The following is a 25,123-nucleotide window of genomic DNA, read 5'->3' as shown; positions in this document are numbered from 1 at the left end:
GGGTTTAAATTATGACACTGGAGTTGATTAGGGCTTGGACAGATGCACTGTACAAAACAAACCCCCATAAACCCGCCTTTTTCTCTGATTATCGCACTGCTGAAGGAGAAACATGAATGAACGTGCCAGAGTGGAGAAATAACCTTCTCAAATCGCCCGCCGTCTGCGCGCTCATTCTGATTGGCCAGAGGCGCAGTTACCATGGGGATACTGTAGCAACCGTACGTTCACTCCGCCCTTTTTACCATATATGGTAGGGTTTGGCCTCGTTTGTAGCTTGTGATTGGTGGACGCTTTTTATTTTTTCTTCCTCTCTCTCGTCACCGTTTGAGAAGTCGTGTAAGAAATTTGTCAGTGTTTTCCAAGCGCGCAAATTAAAGGCACTGGCGCTCTTGTTTGTTTGGATTTATTTGAAATTCTTTGTAAATAAGAGACCAGAAGGAGCCGCGCGTAACGGTCGATATTTGAAAAGCCACAGGTTTTTAGAAGGCTAAGCAGATGAGATAAGGTAAGGCAAGGCGACGCGGCGGAGCTGGCTGCGTTAAAAACACTTTCGTTTCCCTATTCTTAAAGAATTCAACCGCTCAGGATTATTCACGCACACGTATTTTATGTGTCTCAGGTGTGTGATGTAACGTGTTGTGGATATTTCAGTGTGTCCTGGGCGCTTCCTTGTTGACAGCTAATCGAGTTATAACCGAGTTTACGCTGTGGTAAACAAGTTAGCCTGTTAGCTTAGCACGAGCGAACAGCCGGCATTTAATTAAAGGCGCTCGAGCTCCAACAAAGCTGCGGATAGAGAATACAAACCAGCCGCACTGTGTCTGTCAGGTCTGGATAAAACATCTCCAAGGTGGTGTTTGTGTTTTTTTTCCCCCTGAAGGGCTGATAGAGCAGTGTGTAAATTATAATAATAATCATAGAGTGATCATGGTGCTGAGTGAGAGCGACGCGGGGAAGAGTCTGACTGCGGCGGCGGCGAGAGGAGACACGGCGGAGGTGAGGAGGCTGCTGGAGGAGAACCGGGTTCACCCCGACACCAGCAACGAGTTCGGCAAAACTGCCTTACAGGTACCGCTTAACCGAGTATCTATCTCTCTCTCTCTCTCTCTCTCTCTCTCTCTCTCACACACACACTTTCTGGATATATATAAAGATTAGGAGTCGCGTCGTGCCTGTCTTTTTTTTTTTTTTTTTAAATTTAAGATTGGACAATACATCAACAAAACAGTAAGAACAAGTGACAGACATTCCAAGACATGACAAAGGCATATAAGGGTTGTTTTTTTTTTTACAAAGTTTGTGTCACAGGGGTCCAAAATTCAAATAGATTCAAACTGGTTCTTGTTGTACCAGTTTTTAAAGTGCCATTCCACCATTGGATGCATTTTTTTTGGCATAAAATACAATATATTTTATGACAACATGACTAGACAGAGAAATCTTTTTTTAGCTTCAAAATGATATATCAAACATATAATTTTTTGACAAGTAGGGGAGAGCGGGGTAAGATGAGCCACCCCCTGTTTCTAAGAAACAGTAAACAAATGTGACCACATTCAAAGGAGGGGCGGGACCATTTACTTACACTTGTGGAGAGGAGCACCACATGTCAAACTAGGTGAGGGAGATACCGTATTTTCTGGACTATAGAGCGCACCTGTATATAAGCCGCATCCGCTCTATTAAAAAAAAAAAGATATACAAGCCGCACCGGGCTATAAGCCGCAGATATCTATGTTGAAAAATTAGATATTTACTGCATGTACAGAACGATTTTGTACTGTAAATGTACATGTATGTACCTAAACAGATTCTTTCCGAACAGTGCCTTTTAACACGGCAGCAACTTTGCTGATTAAAACGGAACAGAACCAAGAGAAAATAACCGGTATTTATTTACCTTCATTTCTCCTGTGTTTGAAACCACAAGTCACTTTAATCATCTTCGCTGGATTTGAAAATAATTACCAGTTAGTAATTTGTCATGCGTGTTCTATCTGCTAAAGATCTGCTAATTCTTCTTTGCATTGATTTTTCGTCTATCTTATTTTTGATTCTACTTCCGGTTAGAGCGCCCCTAGCGGTGGAAGAAAAATCCACAGAATAGCCGCACCTTTGTATAAGCCGCATGGTTCAAAACCTAGGAAAAAAGTAGTGGCTTATAGTCCAGAAAATACGGTATTTATAAAAATGTGTTTTTGTGCTTTCTAAGTCAATTCCATGTTTGTCCACAGTGAAGATGATTTAGAGAAGACAAAAGTAGAATAATATTTAGACACATTAGGGTTAAGTTTGTGGCTTTCTAAGCTATGATATGAATGCTAATAAAAATATTTTGATTAGCCTAATCCCCTTTATTAGCATTTTTCTACAAAATGGTGGCCACGGGGTAAGATGAGCCATTAGATGTGGGGCAAGTTGAGCCACTGGCTCAACTTACCCCATTGGTGGCTGAGCTTACCCAATATGGATGACACTTAAGTTTTCACATTTACTGGTCATATATGACAACAACATGTGTGTATATATATGAGTGATTCCACGCTTCTGGGTACTGAAATGGGGACATGAACTTATTTTTTAAAAATTCACCTAAAACCATTTCTTTTTTTTTACCATCAGGTCACAAAACATCTCATCTCATTATCTCTAGCCGCTTTATCCTTCTACAGGGTCGCAGGCAAGCTGGAGCCTATCCCAGCTGACTACGGGTGAAAGGCGGGGGTACACCCTGGACAAGTCGCCAGGTCATCACAGGGCTGACACATAGACACAGACAACCATTCACATTCACACCTACGGTCAATTTAGAGTCACCAGTTAACCTAACCTGCATGTCTTTGGACTGTGGGGGAAACCGGAGCACCCGGAGGAAACCCACGCGGACACGGGGAGAACATGCAAACTCCACACAGAAAGGCCCTCGCCGGCCCCGGGGCTCGAACCCAGGACCTTCTTGCTGTGAGGCGACAGCGCTAACCACTACACCACCGTGCCGCCCGGTCACAAAACATGTAATCTTTAATGAATGATATGTTAAAAGATAACTTTAATTTTCTGAGATGTAATAAAAACATATTTATATGCCAAAGTCAGAACGTAACAGAAGTGTTGTGGACATATATATTCTCAATTTTAACAATGTAGAATTACTTTTTGAAACATAGGAAGGTGATGTTTTAGCAAATATAATTAATAAACATGTGTAGTAGAATAAACATACACATTCTTTCAATAAGATTAACATGGTATATAGCTAGATTGTAATTAATTTGTAACAGGCGCGAGATGGACAATCGTAACAGAAGTAATGTAACCGACATCATTTTGGAACTCATAGGCTTGACTTTGGCATATAAATATGTTTTTATTACATCTCAGAAAATTAAAGTTATCTTTTAACATATCATTCATTAAAGATTACATGTTTTGTGACCTGATGGTAAAAAAAGAAATGGTTTTAGGTGAATAAGTTCATGTCCCCATTTCAGTACCCATAAGCGTGGAATCACTCATATGACATCAGATGAGGAAGACCAGTTGTTAGATGTGGGGGATTATGTTGTGGCAAAATTCACGGGGAAGAAGAAAGTGCATTTCTTCATTGGCCAGATAATCAAATTGGATGTCTTCGAAATAGAGGCAAGATTTCTCAAAAGAAGCCGGTCATGCCATGGCTCTGTAAGAAAGCCAACCTTTGTCTTCAAAGAGAAAGATGAGGCTGTCCTGTCAAGACAGGATATTGTGAAAAAATTGCCCCACCCCTTTACTGTTGGGGGGACAGCACGGAGGGAGAGGCAAATGGTGTTCCCTTGCCATTTGAACGCTTGGAACATTGAATAATGATGGAATGATTGATGGAATGATTGCTGCATGTTTTAGCAATGTTTTAACCTACTGAAAGAAATAAGATTTTTTGGCACTGTTCTACTGTTTTAGTAATTTCTATAATATAGTACATCTCTCATTCCCTCTCTAACCATCCCTCTATCTATCTATCTATCTATCTATCTATCTATCTATCTATCTATCTATCTATCTATCTATCTATCTATCTATCTATGCATCTCTCTCTATCCATCTATCTATCCCTCCCTATCCCATCTCGTTCTATCACCTCTCTCTTCATCTCCCCTTCTCTATGCAACGGCCCTGTCCCCCACTTGATTGACTTGATTCATTGATTGCATTTCTAATAATAAAAGTTGTTTACTTTGTTAACCTAACATGTTTTGTGTTGGCTCAATTTACCCCACACAGTGGCTCATCTTACCCCGTGCATGGGGTAAGTTGAGCCACTTGACTTTTTTTTTTTCAAGAGGTAATATCACTCTAACCATAAGAGCTTATCAATTATTTTTTGCTCAGATAGTAACAGTACACTTTGAAATTTGGTATGGTGTGTAGACTGGAAGCAAAAATGGCTTTAACATGTAGTTATGATGACACATGTAAAAAGTGGCTCATCTTACCCCGCTCTCCCCTATATTAATTTTGCGACCAAAGTCACCTACCCTTTTAATTTCCACGCGGTAGTGAAACGTGATGTCATCGGCAGGTTCCCCTTCTTGTGTACCACGTCACGTGTGACGTGGTACAGACCATCAGCAATGGCGGATAGAACGCGATTGTCGGCTTCGGAAAAGAAGCGAAGGAAAATAGCAAGTGATGCCCAAAGGAGACGGTCGATGGTGAATATCGGCACAGCAATCGACAAGTGGAAATCGCGTTCTATCCGCCATTGCTGATAATCTGTGCCACGTGACGTGGTACACAAGAAGGGGAACCTGCCGATGACATCACGTTTCACTACCGCGCGGAAATTAAAAGGGTAGATGATTTTGGTCGCAAAATTAATATACTTGTCGTTGTCAAAAAAATATGTTTGATATATCATTTTGAAGCTAAAAGATTTCTCTGTCTAGTCATGTTGTCATAAAATATATTGTATTTTATGCCAAAGAATACATCCAATGGTGGAATGGCACTTTAAGTGTATGGTAGTTTTGTGTAATCTGCTATAAGATGGGAGAAACAAATGAAGTGATTCTCAGAGAGGACTTTTTTTTTTTTTTTGACAATTCAGAATCCATTACTTCCATAGTGCTTTTAAATATAAGGCTGTAAGCTTTGTGTTAGTTGTCTCTAATATTTATGTCCCATTATCTTGACCACATTTTAGGATGAAAATAATCATTTTAGATATGTTATTTTATATTGAAAAATTAGCTGTCTCGGAGAGGACTTTTTTTTTTTGACACAATTACATACTAATTTGATCAAAACAGTCTGAAAACTTACTGGCATTCAACATTAAAACTTTGTTTCCAATGATATGGAACCAAATATTTGTTTTATGGTATAAAGAATGATTTAAGGGGCGGCACGGTGGTGTAGTGGTTAGCGCTGTCGCCTCACAGCAAGAAGGTCCGGGTTCGAGCCCCGTGGCCGGCGAGGGCCTTTCTGTGCGGAGTTTGCATGTTCTCCCCGTGTCTGCGTGGGTTTCCTCCGGGTGCTCCGGTTTCCCCCACAGTCCAAAGACATGCAGGTTAGGTTAACTGGTGACTCTAAATTGACCGTAGGTGTGAATGTGAGTGTGAATGGTTGTCTGTGTCAGCCCTGTGATGACCTGGCGACTTGTCCAGGGTGTACCCCGCCTTTCGCCCGTAGTCAGCTGGGATAGGCTCCAGCTTGCCTGCGACCCTGTAGAACAGGATAAAGTGGCTAGAGATAATGAGATGAGATGAATGAGAATGATTTAAGTGCATCCCTTTTGGAGCTACCTGTGGTCAAAAAAGCACTTTTTCTAAATGGCACGAATAATTTTGCTAAATATGACACACATTGCCATACATTCACCAAAAATAACGTTATCACAAATTTTTTTTTTTTTTTTTTGCATGGTAAATAGAGCTATCACAGGGCTACAATAAACAACCAAGTTTATTTAGTCAAGCCTTTTGATATTGAAGATAATAAGTGTTAAATGTGATTTTTAGCTTGCGTACCCTGATTGTAAAACAACCCATAAATAAAAAAATAATATAGAAAAAAAATAGGGGTGATAAGTGGATAAAATAATAAATAGAAATAAGTCTAAAGAAAGAGAAGATGTATAAAAACAGGGCAAATTGAAATGACAGACAATTTCACTTGAATAAAATTGAATAGCTGATGAGCACTTTTTGTTGGATTCGATATGTGATGGACTCAAAATACATTTTTAATTCAATTAAAAATAATGGGAATGAGGGGGTTGCCTAGTACAACCCCGATTCCAAAAAAGTTGGGACAAAGTACAAATTGTAAATAAAAACGGAATGCAATCATTTACAAATCTCAAAAACTGATATTGTATTCACAATAGAACATGGACAACATGTCGAAAGTGAGACATTTTGAAATTTCATGCCAAATATTGGCTCATTTGAAATTTCATGACCAACACATCTCAAAGTTGGGACAGGGCCAATAAGAGGCTGGAAAAGTTAAAGGTACAGCTGGGGGACCAAACTGCAACTCATTAGGTCAATTGGCAATAGGTCATTAACATGACTGGGTATAAAAAGAGCATCTTGGAGTGGCAGCGGCTCTCAGAAGTAAAGATGGGAAGAGGATCACCAATCCCCCTAATTCTGTGCCGACAAATAGTGGAGCAATATCAGAAAGGAGTTCAACAGTGTAAAATTGCAAAGAGTTTGAACAGATCATCATCTACAGTGCATAATATCATCAAAAGATTCAGAGAATCTGGAAGAATCTCTGCACGGAAGGGTCAAGGCCGGAAAACCATACTGGATGCCCGTGATCTTCGGGCCCTTAGACGGCACTGCATCACATACAGGCATGCTTCTGTATTGGAAATCACAAAATGGGCTCAGGAATATTTCCAGAGAACATTATCTGTGAACACAATTCACCGTGCCATCCGCCGTTGCCAGCTAAAACTCTATAGTTCAAAGAAGAAGCCGTATCTAAACACGATCCAGAAGTGCAGACGTCTTCTCTGGGCCAAGGCTCATTTAAAATGGACTGTGGCAAAGTGGAAAACTGTTCTGTGGTCAGATGAATCAAAATGTGAAGTTCTTTATGGAAATCAGGGACGCCGTGTCATTCGGACTAAAGAGGAGAAGGACGACCCGAGTTGTTATCGGCGCTCAGTTCAGAAGCCTGCATCTCTGATGGTATGGGGTTGCATTAGTGCGTGTGGCATGGGCAGCTTACACATCTGGAAAGACACCATCAATGCTGAAAGGTATATCCAGGTTCTAGAGCAACATATGCTCCCATCCAGACGACGTCTCTTTCAGGGAAGACCTTGCATTTTTCAACATGACAATGCCAAACCACATACTGCATCAATTACAACATCATGGCTGCGTAGAAGAAGGGTCCGGGTACTGAACTGGCCAGCCTGCAGTCCAGATCTTTCACCCATAGAAAACATTTGGCACATCATAAAACGGAAGATAGGACAAAAAAGACCTAAGGCAGTTGAGCAACTAGAATCCTACATTAGACAAGAACGGGTTAACATTCCTATCCCTAAACTTGAGCAACTTGTCTCCTCAGTCCCCAGACGTTTACAGACTGTTGTAAAGAGAAAAGGGGATGTCTCACAGTGGCAAACATGGCCTTGTCCCAAGTTTTTGAGATGTGTTGTTGTCATGAAATTTAAAATCACCTAATTTTTCTCTTTAAATGATACATGTTCTCAGTTTAAACATTTGATATGTCATCTATGTTCTATTCTGAATAAAATATGGAATTTTGAAACGTCCACATCATTGCATTCCGTTTTTATTTACAATATGTTCTTTGTCTCAACTTTTTTGGAATCGGGGTTGTAATATAAAGAGATTAATTATGTTAAATTTATTATTGTACGAGAAAGTGCCAAAAATAATGATTTTCTCATCAAAGTGATACTTGACTGTAGTTTTAGCAAAAAGAAAATTTCCCAAATCTTTCCAAAAGGTGATACAAAATGGGGATTTATAAAATAAATGGATGATTTTTTTTTTTTACAAAAGGTACAGCTGTCATCGATATCGGAAAATCTGGAGATGTATGCATTAGTAGGATAGATGTTATGTAATAGTTTAAGATGTAATTCTCTGATTTTGTTAGAAATTAAAAATTTAAATGGGACAAGCCAAGCTCTACTCCAGTTTATATCTTTGAAGAGGGAGTTCCAATAAGTCTTTCCATGAGGAGTTATTTTTCTTTTGCTATAAAGGCATCTTTTAATGTTTTATTTGTACATTTATAACTAATAATAAACTGGATTCCATCTAAATAAAGTGTCTGTTGAAGGTTAATAACCTCGTGTAGATTACTACAGCCTTTCATTAGCTCTTTCAAACCGCTGGGAATAGAGCTAACTATAAATCTATATTCCTTGGGTTTGATGGGAAATCCTTTCGTCGTGCCTGTCTTCACTCTGCAGTATTAAGTAATGATAACGTAATGTGTTCTTTTTGCTCACCCTATATCTTCTGTCTCATTACTGAGATTAAATTAGATAAACAGAGAATAGAAAAATAGAGAGAACTTCTAGATAAATTAAGTATCTACATATGGGGTCCGTCTCAGAAACTGGTCTTTCATTTGGGACATTAGAAAGAAAGAGCGAGCACAATTTTTATTCATCACACATTGTGAAATTTCCTCTCTGCATTTAACCCATCTGAAGCAGTGAACACACACACACATACCCAGAGCAGTGGGCAGCCATGCTAACAGCGCCCGGGGAGCAGTTGGGAGTTCGGTGCCTCGCTCAAGGGCACCTCAGCCCAAGGCCGTCCCATATTAACCTAACCGCATGTCTTTGGATTGTAGAGGAAACCCACGCAGACACGAGGAGAACATGCAAACTCCACACAGAAAGGCCCTCGCCGGCCACTGAGCTCGAACCCAGAACCTTCTTGCTGTGAGGCGACCGTGCTCCACACACACCAAGACATTCACTGCAGTTATATTTATCACTGCAGTGAATATTAGGCCACCCATTTTTTATTTTTAGGTTCACGGATTTTTTTCAACATATGGGCGGCACGGTGGTGTAGTGGTTAGCGCTGTCGCCTCACAGCAAGAAGGTCCGGGTTCGAGCCCCGTGGCCGGCGAGGGCCTTTCTGTGCGGAGTTTGCACGTTCTCCCCGTGTCCGCGTGGGTTTCCTCCGGGTGCTCCGGTTTCCCCCACAGTCCAAAGACATGCAGGTTAGGTTAACTGGTGACTCTAAATTGACCGTAGGTGTGAATGTGAGTGTGAATGGTTGTCTGTGTCTATGTGTCAGCCCTGTGATGACCTGGCGACTTGTCCAGGGTGAACCCCGCCTTTCGCCCGTAGTCAGCTGGGATAGGCTCCAGCTTGCCTGCGACCCTGTAGAACAGGATAAAGCGGCTAGAGATGATGAGATTTCTGATCACGTCGGTAAAAATAAGTGTCCTTGTCTATTTTTTTTTTTCTTTGTTTTTCGCATGGCAAAATTTCAGTGTCGGATTAAGATGATAAAATAGTTTAAATTCAAGAGACTCCCTTTTTTTATATTTTGCGCGCACACACAGTGTAGTATAAAGACCAAGACTTTCACTGCAGTTATATTTATCACGAACATTTTAAAATATGAAACAGAAATTGGACAATTTTTTTTTTTTTAAACAAACGCCTTAAAAAAAAAAAAATCAGTTTCATCATTTCTTAAAAGCACACAGCAAGAGGTATTTTGTACCACAGATGCATGTACTTGTCTGATCTCAAAAACATATATCGGAGCTATTTTTCTATACACCATCAATTTATACCTGTACGAGTACCATACATACACTACCGTTCAAAAGTTTGGGGTCACTTTGAAATGTCCTTATTTTTGAAAGAAAAGCACTGTTCTTTTCAATGAAGATCACTTCAAACTAATCAGAAATCCACTCTATACATTGCTAATGTGGTAAATGACTATTCTAGCTGCAAATGTCTGGTTTTTGGTGCAATATCTCCATAGGTGTATAGAGGCCCATTTCCAGCAACTCTCACTCCAGTGTTCTAATGGTACAATGTGTTTGCTCATTGCCTCAGAAGGCTAATGGATGATTAGAAAACCCTTGTACAATCATGTTAGCACAGCTGAAAACAGTTGAGCTCTTTAGAGAAGCTATAAAACTGACCTTCCTTTGAGCAGGTTGAGTTTCTGGAGCATCACATTTGTGGGGTCGATTAAATGCTCAAAATGGCCAGAAAAATGTCTTGACTAGATTTTCTATTCATTTTACAACTTATGGTGGTAAATAAAAGTGTGACTTTTCATGGGAAACACAAAATTGTCTGGGTGACCCCAAACTTTTGAACGGTAGTGTATGCTCATGAGGTTATCGCTAGCCATCAGCCACTTAAAGAAAATCTTGAAAAATATAATACAAATTAGCCAAAAATATATTTCTTCTTTTGATTTACTGTAATGTGGTTAATCAATTTGAAATCCTAGTGCTAGCCTGGCATTCCCAATGACAAATCCTAAGTAGGCACACATGTATATAAAATGTGTGTATTCTAATATAAAACTGGACTAGTATTCCAGTACTTACTTCTCTGAAGGCGTGTGGTCATATGACCGTTGAGCTCTCATTAGCACATCGAGGGCTGATACCTTCATGATACTCGGTTCGATAGGACTCTCTCCGGCACCTTCCTCTTCTAATTCTTCAGTCTGATACCTGCAGCCAAAATCTCAAACTAATGTTACTGCAGGCATGTTCAGCATGGCCCTGGTTAAATCGCTACTTTTCTCTCTGTGAACCAAAGATTGTTTTGATCTTTTCATTGTTTATCTTCAACGCTTGAGAGACGAAATCGCCCACGTTTTGGTCGGTGAGACAATGAAAAGATTTTTGTTTACCACGTTATGCTTACATAGAGTTGAGTTGATGGCTCGGAAGCCATGCTGTCAGCATCAGCCGTGATCAGCACGAGGTTTATACTGTCGTAAAGCGGTCGTAAATCACCCTGTAGAATTTGCAACATTCGAATCTAACATTCAAGTGAATACGCAATGTCGCTAAATAGTTTCGTTTTCTGACTTGGCTGAAGTGGATATATATACAACACACGTTGTCGTTTGTATTTACGATTTTTCCTTTTTACTTGTGACAAATAGGATCTAGTCCTGGGGATGCAATGCTGTTACAAGAAAAATATGTGACCTGAAAATTTTGTCATTTCTTTTTGTACGTTTCGGCGGTTCAAATAAAATACACACAGGCTTGTTTTATTTTTTCAGCGGTAGTATTTAACTGCTGTCGGTGGATCCGTGATTCGAAAAATCTAAAATGAGTCGCGTTATGGTCAATTTTTTTTTTTTCCCAATTTTACTTTTTTTTTTCCCCCCATTTATGTAACACTCAATGTTTCTTTTGTCATGTTTTATAAGAATAAAGATAGTATCTTGCTTTATCTGGCCTCCACTGTGGAAAATTTTTTTTGATTACAATTCAAATGCTTTTGTAAAATTGATTTCCATATAAAATAACTACATCATGAAGAATTAAAGCCCCTCCTTCACAGATGAGTGAAAATATTGAATAAATTTCCTCTTTTTGATTGCTTGGGTTAAAAATGCCAAGTTATGATGACTGAATTGATTATTCACTTAAATATGAATAATATGATACATTTTGGGTATTTGATATGGCGAAATAGGACACAATGGAAAAATCAAGAACACACCGGAAAGATGAGAATAACGGCGGTGGTAAAAGAACATCGACTGTACCGGCTGAAGGTCACGCGGGTGCGACGGGACATCACTACCGCACCGGACGGAGCGCGAGGCTGGGGCGGGCAAAATGACTGGCCGTAGATTCTATCAAAAGTTTGATCTAAATTGACCGTGGTTGCAAAATATTGGCCAAAAATACGCAAACAGTACGAAATATGAAAGTAAGATGAAAAAGAAACATTCTATTGCCTTATACTGCAAGACTAAAACAAAATAAAACTGTCAAAACTCACCTTTTCAGCGATTACGTCCGAACAGATCACCCGCGTAACAGAAAGACCGCAAATGGAAGCGCGATCAACTTCTAACTGTTGGAGTGGAAAATTCCATTCTACACATGCAAATTGTTAATGTGTGTCCTTCCCCGCACACAAATAACACACTGCGGTAAAAAATAGACCACAACTCATTTTATAGCTCAGAAATTCATACAAGACCAGCTACCATCGTAACATATTCTGTAAGAAACATATTCTATACCTAACTTTCAGCTTTCGTTTTAAAAAACAAAATTGCAGATTTATAACTAAATTTTTATATGGCGTAGTGATTTTAAGTTCCTACTTTTGGTGAGGCAGTGACCTTGACCCTGAGGCTTTCCGTTTAGATCAAAACACACGATCGTATTGGTTTTGGGTATGCGGAAAATGGAGTTACGATGGTGATCAAGTATTTTGCATGATGTTTTATTACGGTTATGGTTATTCTGTGAGCGCACCAATCCTTAGGTGTATAAAGTTACAACTTAAAATACAATTAGTGATAACTGTAGACTTTTCAGTGGACTACAACCTTTTTAAGGGAATGCGATGTAGTCGACCATTTATCATGTCCCAGATCAAGCCGCCATTTTTCCACACATTTGCAGAATTTTTGCCAAATTCTGAATATTCACATCAAAGATTTAGTTTTATCTGTATTATTTCTTTCATTTTATTTCAAATTAAAACCAACATCACCATTCAAAACCGTATAGTTTATTGACTGTGAGTATATTTAGTGGGCTACCCCCACAGTACCCAGTTTCTGAGACAGACCCTTATGAAAAAAGTCCAGCAAGAGAGGTATTGCAGAGGTATTCCCCCCCCAAGAGAGGAGTTGTACAGTCTGATGGCGTGAGGGACAAAGGAGTTTTTAAGTCTGTTAGTCCTGCGCTTGGGAAGGAGCCTGTTCAGTGACAGAATGCTCCTCTGGTTGCTGATGACGGTGTGCAGAGGGTGACTGGCATCGTCCATGATGTTCAGTAGTTTGTCCATAGTCCTCTTCTCTGCCACCGTCACCAGAGAGTCCAGCTTCACGCCGACCACAGAGCCGTCCAGCCTGGATGCGTCCTTCTTGGATGTGCTGCCCCCCAGCACACCACGGTGTAAAACAGGACACCGGCAACCATGGACTGATGGAACATCCACAGGAGTTTCCTGCAGATGTTAAAGTGCATGTCCTGGACCAACTTCGTGTTTTTTTTTTTTTTTATATGAAAGTATGTCCCTTTACACACTCATCCAGAAGGGTAATTTTGCACAAGGCCATCTGTCTACAGCAGAAAAAAATAAAATAACAAAACGCGTCTGGAAAAATCCCAAGGGAGTCTGGAGCCAGATTCGTGACGTCACGTGCGGAAGTGCCAGCAGGCTGCGAGAGCTTGCATGGATTCAGTGCACGGTCTGTGTAGACCAAGTTTAGCAGCTAGCGATTTTGCATTGAAATATGGAATTGTCACCTGAGTGCTGGATAGAACTGCGTCTTTTTTCAGATCAAGTTGCCTCTCGAAGCCCATTTCCCACTTCATTTACTGTAGTTCTCAAAGTCGTCGGGCCTTGTGAAGTGAGCACCGCAAATAATGCTGTAGCATGTAGCCAATTTTTCCGGGTGCTTCGCACGAAGCGTTCCCGTTTCTTTCTCATTGTCTGGTCTTTTGGAAAACGATGAGTACTAATCCTATCAAGATTGGTGTTGCTACACCCTCCTACGATACATCTGTTAACCATTTTAATAATTACGTGATAATGTTGAAGAAATTTGCAGAAAACCACCAGGTCGTTTTCTCATAAACAAACCAGCGCTGATGTAGGATTCAGAGGGAGGCGTCCCGCACGCGACGTCATGAAAATCAACGTTTCCCGGGAAATCCAAATGCCAAGTTTTTTCAGAGGCGGACCAATTCGCCTCAAATGGCTTGATTTCAACTGAATTTTTCTGGTATTGCGCAAAATGTGACAGATATTTGACCAAAGTTTAATATAAAATAGGAGAATTACATTGATCTTGCTCCTGAATTTACCCGTGATATGCACTTTAAAGGACCGCAGCCTCCTCAGGAAGTGCAGCCTGCTCTGTCCCTTCCTGTACAGGTGGTTGGTGTTGCAAGTCCAGCCACAGCCCGAGGTACTTGTAGGAATCCACAGCCTCCACCTTGACTCCTTCGATCAGAACTGGTTGTGACCTTGGTCTGGACCTCCCGAAGTCAATGACCAGCTCCTTGGTCTTCGAGGTGTTGAGCTGCAGATGGTTCCTGTTCCTGTGATATGATAAAATAATCAAACCAAGGGTGTGTCAGGCACTTTAACAGGATTCTAAGATTCCTGTTCTTTGGCTGCAGGACTGTTATTGCATGCTGAGATGCTTTTCTGCTCAGCACGGTTGTACAGAGTTACTGACAACCAACCCATTAGACTTGTCCTCTGTAGTTGACATTTGTTTTACGTGCACACCCTTTTACTCTTTTAAGCTATTCACTTGAATCCTGGTGTCTTGTCAAGAGTACATCCTGGGCTTTCTAATGATATGTGACTAGGAGGGTTGCTGTGAAATTCCTAGTAAGGAAATCACAACAAAAGAGAAATTGAGAGACTTTTTTTTTTTTTTTTCTTCTTGGTTCCCAGGACGTTACCCTTCCTGGATGTATCCAAACATCAAACCAAATCTGGCCATTTTCTTTTGACCTCTCTTATCAACAAGGCGTTCGTTTCCATCCACGGAACTCTCAATGTCTTTTTTTTTTTTTTTTTTCGTACCATTCTGTAAATCCCAAGAGATCAGCAGTTTCTGAAATACTCAAACCAGTTCATCTGGCTCAAACCAACACCCATGTCAAAGTGAAAGTCACACTTTGAGATCACAATCGTTTTTCCCATTCTGACGTCTGAAAGGAAGATTAACTAGAGCTTTTGATTTCTATCTGCATGATCTTATGATTGGATAACCGCATAAAACAGCAGGTGGGTGTGGACTTTATAGACAGGGTTAGCCAAAATTATGTTAACACCCATGGATTATTTTTCTTCTGAATGTGTGACTGCTGCTGGCGTAATTGGGCCCTACTTTTTTTTTTTGGACACCCCGACAGTGACCTCAGATGTCTACTTACAGATCGTGATCCGATTGGTTTCTACCATTTTGAGTTAATTTTGACTAACCCTGTACTACACCATTACCCCCAATGATATATGTGTAACCTATATAATTAATATTAATCATTGTTACACATTAGATAAAGCCAGATCACTTGAACCAAGCATAATACTAAAGCTGGACGCCAAATTTCATCCAAATCCGTTCACTACTTTGAATCATGTTGGGAACCAAAAAAAAAAAATCCTGGATCCACATATCCAGATTTGCATCAAAATCTAATCATTTGTTCTTTGGCCCATGGCTCACCTTTCCTCAAAATTTCATCCAAATCTGTTTTTTGTACTTTTTGAGGTACGTTGGAAACAAACAAATGGAGGCGAAAACAACCTCATCCAACAAAGTTGTTGGAGGTAAACATCAGAAATATAGCTATTTATTCCTTTAAAGTACAATGTATAATATTTTACATATATATGGTAATTCTGACAATTAATGAAGCACAGGACAATATGTACAGTAGAATATTCTACAACCCCGATTCCAAAAAAGTTGGGACAAAGTACAAATTGTAAATAAAAACGGAATGCAATAATTTACAAATCTCAAAACTGATATTGTATTCACAATAGAACATAGACAACATATCAAATGTCGAAAGTGAGACATTTTGAAATTTCATGCCAAATATTGGCTCATTTGAAACTTCATGACAGCAACACATCTCAAAAAAGTTGGGACAGGGGCAATAAGAGGCTGGAAAAGTTAAAGGTACAAAAAAGGAACAGCTGGAGGACCAAATTGCAACTCATTAGGTCAATTGGCAATAGGTCATTAACATGACTGGGTATAAAAAGAGCATCTTGGAGTGGCAGCGGCTCTCAGAAGTAAAGATGGGAAGAGGATCACCAATCCCCCTAATTCTGCGCTGACAAATAGTGGAGCAATATCAGAAAGGAGTTCGACAGTGTAAAATTGCAAAGAGTTTGAACATACCATCATCTACAGTGCATAATATCATCAAAAGATTCAGAGAAAATTGGAAGAATCTCTGTGCGTAAGGGTCAAGGAAAACCATACTGGGTGCCCGTGATCTTCGGGCCCTTAGACGGCACTGCATCACATACAGGCATGCTTCTGTATTGGAAATCACAAAATGGGCTCAGGAATATTTCCAGAGAACATTATCTGTGAACACAATTCACCGTGCCATCTGCCGATGCCAGCTAAAACTCTATAGTTCAAAGAAGAAGCCATATCTAAACATGATCTAGAAGCGCAGACGTCTTCTCTGGGCCAAGGCTCATTTAAAATGGACTGTGGCAAAGCGGAAAACTGTTCTGTGGTCAGACGAATCAAAATTTGAAGTTCTTTATGGAAATCAGGGACGCCGTGTCATTCGGACTAAAGAGGAGAAGGACGACCCAAGTTGTTATCAGTGCTCAGTTCAGAAGCCTGCATCTCTGATGGTATGGGGTTGCATTAGTGCGTGTGGCATGGGCAGCTTACACATCTGGAAAGACACCATCAATGCTGAAAGGTATATCCAGGTTATAGAGCAACATATGCTCCCATCCAGACGACGTCTCTTTCAGGGAAGACCTTGCGTTTTCCAACATGACAATGCCAAACCACATACTGCATCAATTACAGCATCATGGCTACGTAGAAGAAGGGTCCGGGTACTGAACTGGCCAGCCTGCAGTCCAGATCTTTCACCCATAGAAAACATTTGGCGCATCATAAAATGGAAGATACGACAAAAAAGACCTAAGACAGTTGAGCAACTAGAATCCTACATTAGACAAGAACGGGTTAACATTCCTATCCCTAAACTTGAGCAACTTGTCTCCTCAGTCCCCAGACGTTTACAGACTGTTGTAAAGAGAAAAGGGGATGTCTCACAGTGGTAAACATGGCCTTGTCCAAACTTTTTTGAGATGTGTTGTTGTCATGAAATTTAAAATCACCTAATTTTTCTCTTTAAATGATACATTTTCTCAGTTTAAACATTTTGATATGTCATCTATGTTCTATTCTGAATAAAATATGGAATTTTGAAACTTCCACATCATTGCATTCCGTTTTTATTTACAATTTGTACCTTGTCCCAACTTTTTTGGAATCGGGGTTGTATACCATTACGTATGAGCTGCCAATTTATAGCCTGCAAAACTAATATTTGCTGTGATGTTGAATTTCCCAGAAATAAAATCTCTCTTAGTCCATAAATCACTATAACTACTTTTTTATAAAAAGTGATGATCCTCGGTGCAATATGTATAATATTATGGTATACCATTACACGAAATACCATATGTCGATATACAGAACGGATATTTGTTTGAATTTTTCTGAACGTATAAAAGATCCGCCTGTAAATGTTTACTGTGATGGCTTTATGTTAAATGGCTGTACGTGAGCACAGTTGCCTAACCCTAACCGCGTGGAATCCAGCTTTGTTTGTCACACCTGATCCAGTTTATCAGGGCCTTCAACTGGCATCTGAGGTTGCAGAGGCAGTTGTGCTGGAAGCTTACTATGCGTGTCAGTAGATCTTCAGGAATGAGGACAAAGCCTCAGGGTAAATGTAAGACTTATGAGTTTATTATAAACATTCATCACACAGCAGTCCTACCTGGCCAGACGGTGAACTTTTTTTTTTTTTGCTTTTATTATTAGCGCATTTATGACTGTATATCAACAGAGAACGGACATGTATTCGATCGTTATATGTACGGTTGTCACGAGGTTATTTTTGGTCCAATTGAAATGTCAAAGATCTGTATCTTAAATGCCATGACAATGACCGTCTTTTATTGTATGTGACACAGACGCGCATTGTGAAGCATGGGAGGGTTGCATCAGCTGCTGTTACTGAATTTGAAATGTAAAGTTGACTCTAGGGGCTTATTAATAGTAATTAGCTTGTAAGGAACTATAATGTGGTGTGTTTTTTGTTTTTTTTTTTCCCCCTGCTGAATTGAACGTCTAAAAATACAACAAGAAGTCTATAGAAAAATTGTTCAGTATATCCAAGATACTAATAAAATGGCTTGGAAGTATTCCTTTAATTCTTAAGAAGAACGAAAATATCCGAACTGGGAATGTTCACCTACCATTTTAAATGCGAGAGATCTGGTGAGGGCGGCACAGTGGTGTAGTGGTTAGCAATGTCGCCTCACAGCAAGAAGGTCCGGGTTCGAGCCCCGTGGCCGGCGAGGGCCTTTCTGTGCGGAGTTTGCATGTTCTCCCCGTGTCCGCGTGGGTTTCCTCCGGGTGCTCCGGTTTCCCCCACAGTCCAAAGACATGCAGGTTAGGTTAACTGGTGACTCTAAATTGACCGTAGGTGTGAATGTGAGTGTGAATGGTTCTTTGTCTATGTGTCAGCCCTGTGATGACCTGGCGACTTGTCCAGGGTGTACCCCGCCTTTCGCCCGTAGTCAGCTGGGATAGGCTCCAGCTTGCCTGCGACCCTGTAGAACAGGATAAAGCGGCTAGAGATAATGAGATGAGATCTGGCGAGTTACTTGTCGACATGAACCTGAGTCCCAGTACAAGTCTAAGGTTTACATTGTCATATTACTAGCAATATAATACACCATATCCTATAGATTTGACCCGAATACTGATCGATATAGTTTTATATCCGAACATGACAGGGCATGATGATGTAGAAAAATAATGGTGTGGTCTATACTTCAAGAGGAATTGAGTATTTTTAAAATGATGTTTTTAATTTAACGGACATTTAAAGACTTGGTACTGTCGTCTCTGCAGGTAATGATGATGGGTAACCCCAACGTTGCTTGCCTGCTTTTGGAGAACGGTGCTGACCCGAACATCCAGGACCGCTTCGGGATCACACCGGCCCACGACGCAGCCCGGACAGGCTTTTTGGACACGCTGTGTGTCCTGGTTGACTACGGTGCCTCGGTCAACATTCCCGATCAGTCTGGTGCTCTGCCCATCCACATTGCCATCCGAGAGGGCTACAGAGACGTGGTGGAGTTCCTGGCACCGCGTTCGAACCTCGGCCACCAGGACACGCGAGGGGACACGGCGCTGGACATCGCCAAGGCCTCGTGCACGCCGGACTTGGTGGAGCTGTTGAAACGGCAGCTGGAATCCTCCCTGGCTTTCCAATCCTAGAAAATTCCACGTTGAGTTGCGAATTCTAAGCAGCTCTAAAGTGGTAGAAGTCCACAAAGACCTTTTTCTCATGTATAGGATTAGGTTACATTACTACGGTACTATGTTTATTTTAGTTTATTTCGTCGTTCAGTTATACAGTTAATACTAGATGAAGAATGTAGCAGCAGTTTTGCACAGAGCAAAGAATTGTTATCGGAAACAAGGATCGCGTTCCGTTCACCATCGAGTCGGGAGTTTGCCATGCACAATTGTAGAACAGCTCTTTTTTCATTCTTTTACAACCGAAGTTACATTTACTGCACGGGTCTGTGTAGAAAACTTGAATTGTTCATTTTCTAAAAAGAAATCTCGTGAAATTACTGTTGCCTTTCTCACTTGGTGAGACTGTGCAGCATGCACTGATGAACTTGCATGATCATTTGCTTAGTTTGTATTTGTTTGTGTGTGTAAAACACAATTTAGCGTTTTTTTTTTTTTTGGTTGTTGTTTTTAAATGTGTACATAGCATTTTATGAAAATATCAACTTATTTATTGACAGATTGTAAATAGATTTATGTTTATTGTGGGATTTCTGATGTTATTTATAAAGGTACTTATTGATGCCCCTCTGCCCCGACCCTGAAGATTTGTACTGATGTAATGGTGGTGTTATTACATGAATTCTTTGAAACACAATTAAATTCTTAAATTTAAAAGGCTTGTCTCACTGTGTGTTGTATCGTGTCGATGAAATTGGAAGTTCCTTGCACCACAAGAGGGCTCTATTCACAACTTCAAACTGAAATAATCACAAAAACATTTGCGCTGAAAAATGTTAACTTTTTTTTTCCTGCAATTAAACCAGGATATTAGACTTTAGACCAAAATCTAGTTAGATTTAGTTTTTTACAAGAATGATTTGGTCAAAAAGATCCGAACACCAAAATAGTGATCTACCGGTACGTAACACTAAAGCAGGAATTCTAGAAATTTTCATGAAGTTGACCAAAACTACAAATAGTTGACGAATGTCTACAGAACGATGCATGACGGATGGATAGCGCTGATAAACTGGATAAGTTTGTGCACACCGTGTGTGTGTTTGAGACCAAGGTGAGTCAGCAAGGACGTTTATAATTGCACCATACAGGAATGCACTTTACTGTACAAGCCTGACAGCACGCCATCACTCAGGTAGACCACAGAATAAAGCACTGAGAACAGGAATCCTATTTGTCCGCAGCGTTGCTGTTTTAAAGGACACCAGCACAATGGATGTTATTGTTGGCTCTTCTGCTTTAAAGCCAAAAGACTAGACTGGCTGCCTGTTGCATTTTGTAACAAAATCTCCAGTGGCATTCATTCAGATCGCTTTCTGGTCGCAGTTCCTTTCACTTTAACTGGACAAATATAACGTATCCACCTTGTTCCACACTTGAAGGAAAAAATCCACCCTGAACAACCTGCATATCAATGTGTGGTTTTTCAATTAAGGATAAAATTCGCAGTTGGCTTCAACTTTTGGCGTTCAACTTTTTTCATCACCTTGATTAACAGTTTATCCACAATACCTTTTGACTTCCTGTTGAGTGACGCCAATGGGAATTTACTGTATCTCTACCTAAAGGACCTGATTGCAGCAGGTCTTTAGACCTTCATACTATCCAGATCATCGACTGTAGAAAATATGGACGGCGTGGCTCCTTTGCCTCCCATTCTGTAGAAATGAAACCAAAATACTTCCACCATGTCAAATTTGTAACCAGACTCTGTGCAGTAGAAACATTCTCCTTCTTGGGTTTGCACAGAAAATAAAGTACATTATTATACTCGTTTACCTCTGTCCAGCCATCCATATTTCCATCCATCCGAAACACCCTTTTTCTCAGTAACCACAAATCATAGCCACTTAGTACCAAACGTCAGCTTGGGGTTCTATACTGTGTATACTGTTTTCAGGTCTGTTGCACATCAACTTCCTGTTTACCGACTTAATGTATTTACAAAATTTTTGGAACACTTTTCTCAGCAACTACAAATCTCAACTGCTTGATATTTGGTACTGAGCTCCAGCTTGGGCTTCTATACTGTATATACCATTTTCAGGTCTGTCGCACATCAACTTCCTGTTTACTGACTTAATGTATTTAAGAAACATACAGGGTGGATTTTGACGCTATTTTAAGAAGCGAAATGCTATTTCAAAATGACCGTTTACCAGGATCCTATTTGAAATCCCTGGGGAGAACACCGCTCTTGACTTACTTGTTTCAGGGTTAATTATTTGTTGAAGTCAGCATTCATAATAAGTGTCCTATTCCTTCGATTGCTTGCATTTTGATATGAGCGGGGGGGGGGGGGGGGACACATAAGTGAGCAGTAGCTCACAGTTGATCTTGTTGTAACTTTAGAGGTACAATCTAAGGTACTTATCTGTACCCTTTATATACTGCTTGGGAACATATGTACTTTTTTGGCTCTAAAAAGGTACACATAGTTACCTTGAGGTCTAGTAATGAGCCGTAGGGGGTACATTAGTGTAGGTTGTACCTTGGGAGACAGAAATGGACTTCTATTGTAGCCCCATTTCTGACAGTGTAAAGACAAGAGGCAAAGTGAGGTACACCCCAGTACTTTGGTAGACCCAACCTCCTTTCCAGTGCGTTACCAAATGTGTTCATGATGCTAATCAAGGACATTTATCACTTGGACATGAACTGGACATTCGCCATCAGATCAACTGTAGTTTCAGGAAGAGCAGCTGGTTTAGAGTGCACAGCAGGTTAAAAATGTATTATCTATAAAAGTGATCATAATCCTATAGATAGCGTGTGTTTACGGTCAAACAAATGGCTTTTGTGCAAATTTCGATAGCTGGCCAGCTGGATGTCATTAATATTGCTATCATGGTGGCTATATGTGCTATAATCTCTCAGTGTTTCCAACGTTTTTCAAAGAAACATCGAACAGTTTTTATTAGTGCATGTTTCCAGAAAAGTTCAAATAAGTAGGTAAATTCTGTGGTGAAGTTAGCTGGCTGGCTTCAGTCGATCTCTTCCAGGAAAGCTGTAAATCGCATAATTCCCAAGTGTATCCACGAATTCTGACTTTATATAAGAATAACGTTTTAAAAACTAATTTCTGGGGTAAAATAAAAAAACAACAACATACAGATAGCAGCATAGGGAAAACTAAGTGTTCAGATTAGACACTGTAGATGGAAAGATAGTCTCATCTCATCTCATTATCTCTAGCCGCTTTATCCTTCTACAGGGTCGCAGGCAAGCTGGAGCCTATCCCAGCCGACTATGGGCGAAAGGCGGGGTACACCCTGGACAAGTCGCCAGGTCATCACAGGGCTGACACATAGACACAGACAACCATTCACACCTACGGTCAATTTAGAGTCACCAGTTAACCTAACCTGCATGTCTTTGGACTGTGGGGGAAACCGGAGCACCCGGAGGAAACCCACGCGGACACGGGGAGAACATGCAAACTCCGCACAGAAAGGCCCTCGCCGGCCCCGGGGCTCGAACCCAGGACCTTCTTCCTGTGAGGCGACAGCGCTAACCACTACACCACCATGCCGCCTGGAAAGATAGTTTAGATGACAAAAGTGAGAGGAAAAAAATTATGTTCTTGATTGAAACACATGGGGATGGGCGGGGCTAAAAAGTGTACTGCAACCAGCCAGCAGGGGTGCTATATCTGTGGTAGCTTCACATTTTAGAGATGATACGCTGTCCATTTTTTTTATCCATCAGACCACTACTAACTTCTCACAGGAGTAGCAAAAATACAACACTCGCAGATTAGCACCAGAATCGCTGAGCACATCGCGATTTTTGATAAATAAATAAAAAATGGGTGGAGTTTTCCTTGAAGGGTTGTCCATCTGGAAAACTTTTAAAGGCTCTATGTATAACCTGACAACACGGTGCTTCCTAATCAGAAAGTTTTTGGAACACTTAATAATTCAAGGAACCATTGAAGAACCCTTTGAGTGTAGAATTTGGAGGTTTTTACGATTATTTAATCCTTAAGCTATTTAACTCAAGGCTCCAGCTTGCCTGCGACCCTGTAGAACAGGTTAAGCGGCTACAGATAATGAATGGATGGAACAAGAGTGTCATGACAGCCTGGAGATTTACAATGCCTAATGTGACGCCCATCTTTTTTTTTTTTTTTGTAAAAGCAGACTATTGTGGCAGAACACTAGAGGGCACCATTCAGAACATTGCGTCATTATTTTAGTTGCAGCATAGAAACTTGTTTCGGCATGTGCTTCAGTTTCAAGCGCAAATAAGATGGACAAAGAAAGTAGGTGAGTTTTTTTCAGGGATGACAAAAATAAAGTGAGAGGACAGCGGCTTATGTCACTGCATGCATTCAAGGGGAATTTTTGAACCCGTAATTAGCACTCTACTCATGAATCGGGTTAAACTTTAAATAATGGCCTTGTCATTATCCCTGACTGTAGACAAATCATAAACTTGGCTTGTACCAGTTTAGTCAAGAGCGTCTCCTGTTCGTGACCAGTTTCTTAATGTTTTTCCAGTTTCCATGTTTGACCTTTTTTTTAAAAAAACAAACAAAGACAAAGCAATAAAGTGCCACATTATTACACCCATTTATGAATCATCAGGAGAAGTTGTTTTTCACATAAATGATTTATCGAGCAGGATATCCACAGGGCATGGGCAGAGTCTTAACCTTATTGGCTAGAATTGGGTACGTCACTGCAGTACACTCACTTTAATGTGGAAAAGTACATTTAGGGTACATGAAACCTTGAATTTTAGTAATTGGCCTTTTTTTGTTTTGTTTTTGGCATTGTATTTGGATGATGTAGCTTTTAAGTTTAAGCATGGATCCAGACACTCATAACTGTCTGCTATTGAAGTGTGATCCAACAAGTTTAATCCTCTCTAGTGAGTCATTTATGTTAAAACCATCAGTTCATTACTGCATCCACAAATGCAAGTTAAAACCAGATATAAATAATATCCAGAAACATCGTCACCTTTTCTGGGCCCGAGCTCTTTTACAATGGACTGAGGTGAAGTGGAAAACTGTCCTGAGGTCTGACGAATCAAAAGGAGACATTTTTTTTTAAAATCATGGCCACCATGGGGCGGCACGCTGGCGCAGTGGTTAGCACTGTCGCCTCACAGCAGGAAGGTCCTGGGTTTGAGCCCAGTGGCCGGCGAGGGCCTTTCTTTGTGGAGTTGGCATGTTCTCCCCGTGTCTGTGTGGGTTTCCTCCGGTTTCCCCCACAGTCCAAAGACATGCAGGTTAGGCTAATTGGTGGCTCTAAATTGACCATAGCTGTGAATGTGAATGGTTGTTTGTCTCTGTGTCAGCCCTGCGATGTCCAGGGTGTACCCCGCCTCTCACCCATAGTCAGTTGGGATAGGCTCCAGCTTGCCTGCGACCCTGAAGAACAGGATAAGCGGCTACAGATAATGGATGGATGGTTGGATGGACACCACGTCCTCCAAGCATTCTTCTGGCTTGTTATCAGTGCACAGTTCAAAAGCCAGCATCTGTGATCGTATGAGGGTGCATTAGTACACATAACATAGGTGGCTTGTACATCTAGGAAGGCATCATTAATGCTAAATGATATATACATGTTTCAGAGTAACATACTGTCACCCAGACAAAATCTTTTTCAGGGAAGGCTTCCTTTTTTCAGGAAGACAATGCGAAACCGCTTTCTGCACGTATTAAAACTGCATGGCTCCGTAGTAAAAGAGTCCGGGTGCTAAACTGGCCTGTCTGCAGTCCACACCTGTCTCCCATTTAAAACATTTGGCGCATTATGAAGCACAAAATATGACAAAAGAGACCCCAAACT

General features: G+C 40.6%; 1 protein-coding gene across 1 annotated transcript; it reads left to right on the top strand.

Moving 5' to 3' along the window:
* Window positions 1–313: 313 nt before the first annotated feature.
* On the top strand, window positions 314–19,976 carry cdkn2d (cyclin-dependent kinase inhibitor 2D (p19, inhibits CDK4)). The gene is made up of 3 exons (XM_060918888.1): window positions 314–508; window positions 884–1,071; window positions 18,906–19,976. The coding sequence occupies exons 2-3, from the start codon at window positions 931–933 to the stop codon at window positions 19,275–19,277; spliced, it is 513 nt and encodes a 170-aa protein (XP_060774871.1). The 5' UTR covers window positions 314–508; window positions 884–930; the 3' UTR covers window positions 19,278–19,976.
* Window positions 19,977–25,123: the final 5,147 nt, after the last annotated feature.

This window comes from Neoarius graeffei, chromosome 4, assembly GCF_027579695.1.
Source record: "Neoarius graeffei isolate fNeoGra1 chromosome 4, fNeoGra1.pri, whole genome shotgun sequence".
In the NCBI taxonomy this organism is placed as follows: Eukaryota; Metazoa; Chordata; class Actinopteri; order Siluriformes; family Ariidae; genus Neoarius; species Neoarius graeffei.
This window is presented reverse-complemented; position numbering and strand designations above follow the sequence as displayed.

Bases quoted from the DNA above. Each gene is read 5' to 3' on its own strand.
- cdkn2d (XM_060918888.1), top strand. From the start codon at position 931: ATGGTGCTGAGTGAGAGCGACGCGGGGAAGAGTCTGACTGCGGCGGCG. The intron at 1,072-18,905 runs GTACCGCTTAAC...TCGTCTCTGCAG, and splicing joins TCGGCAAAACTGCCTTACAG to GTAATGATGATGGGTAACCC.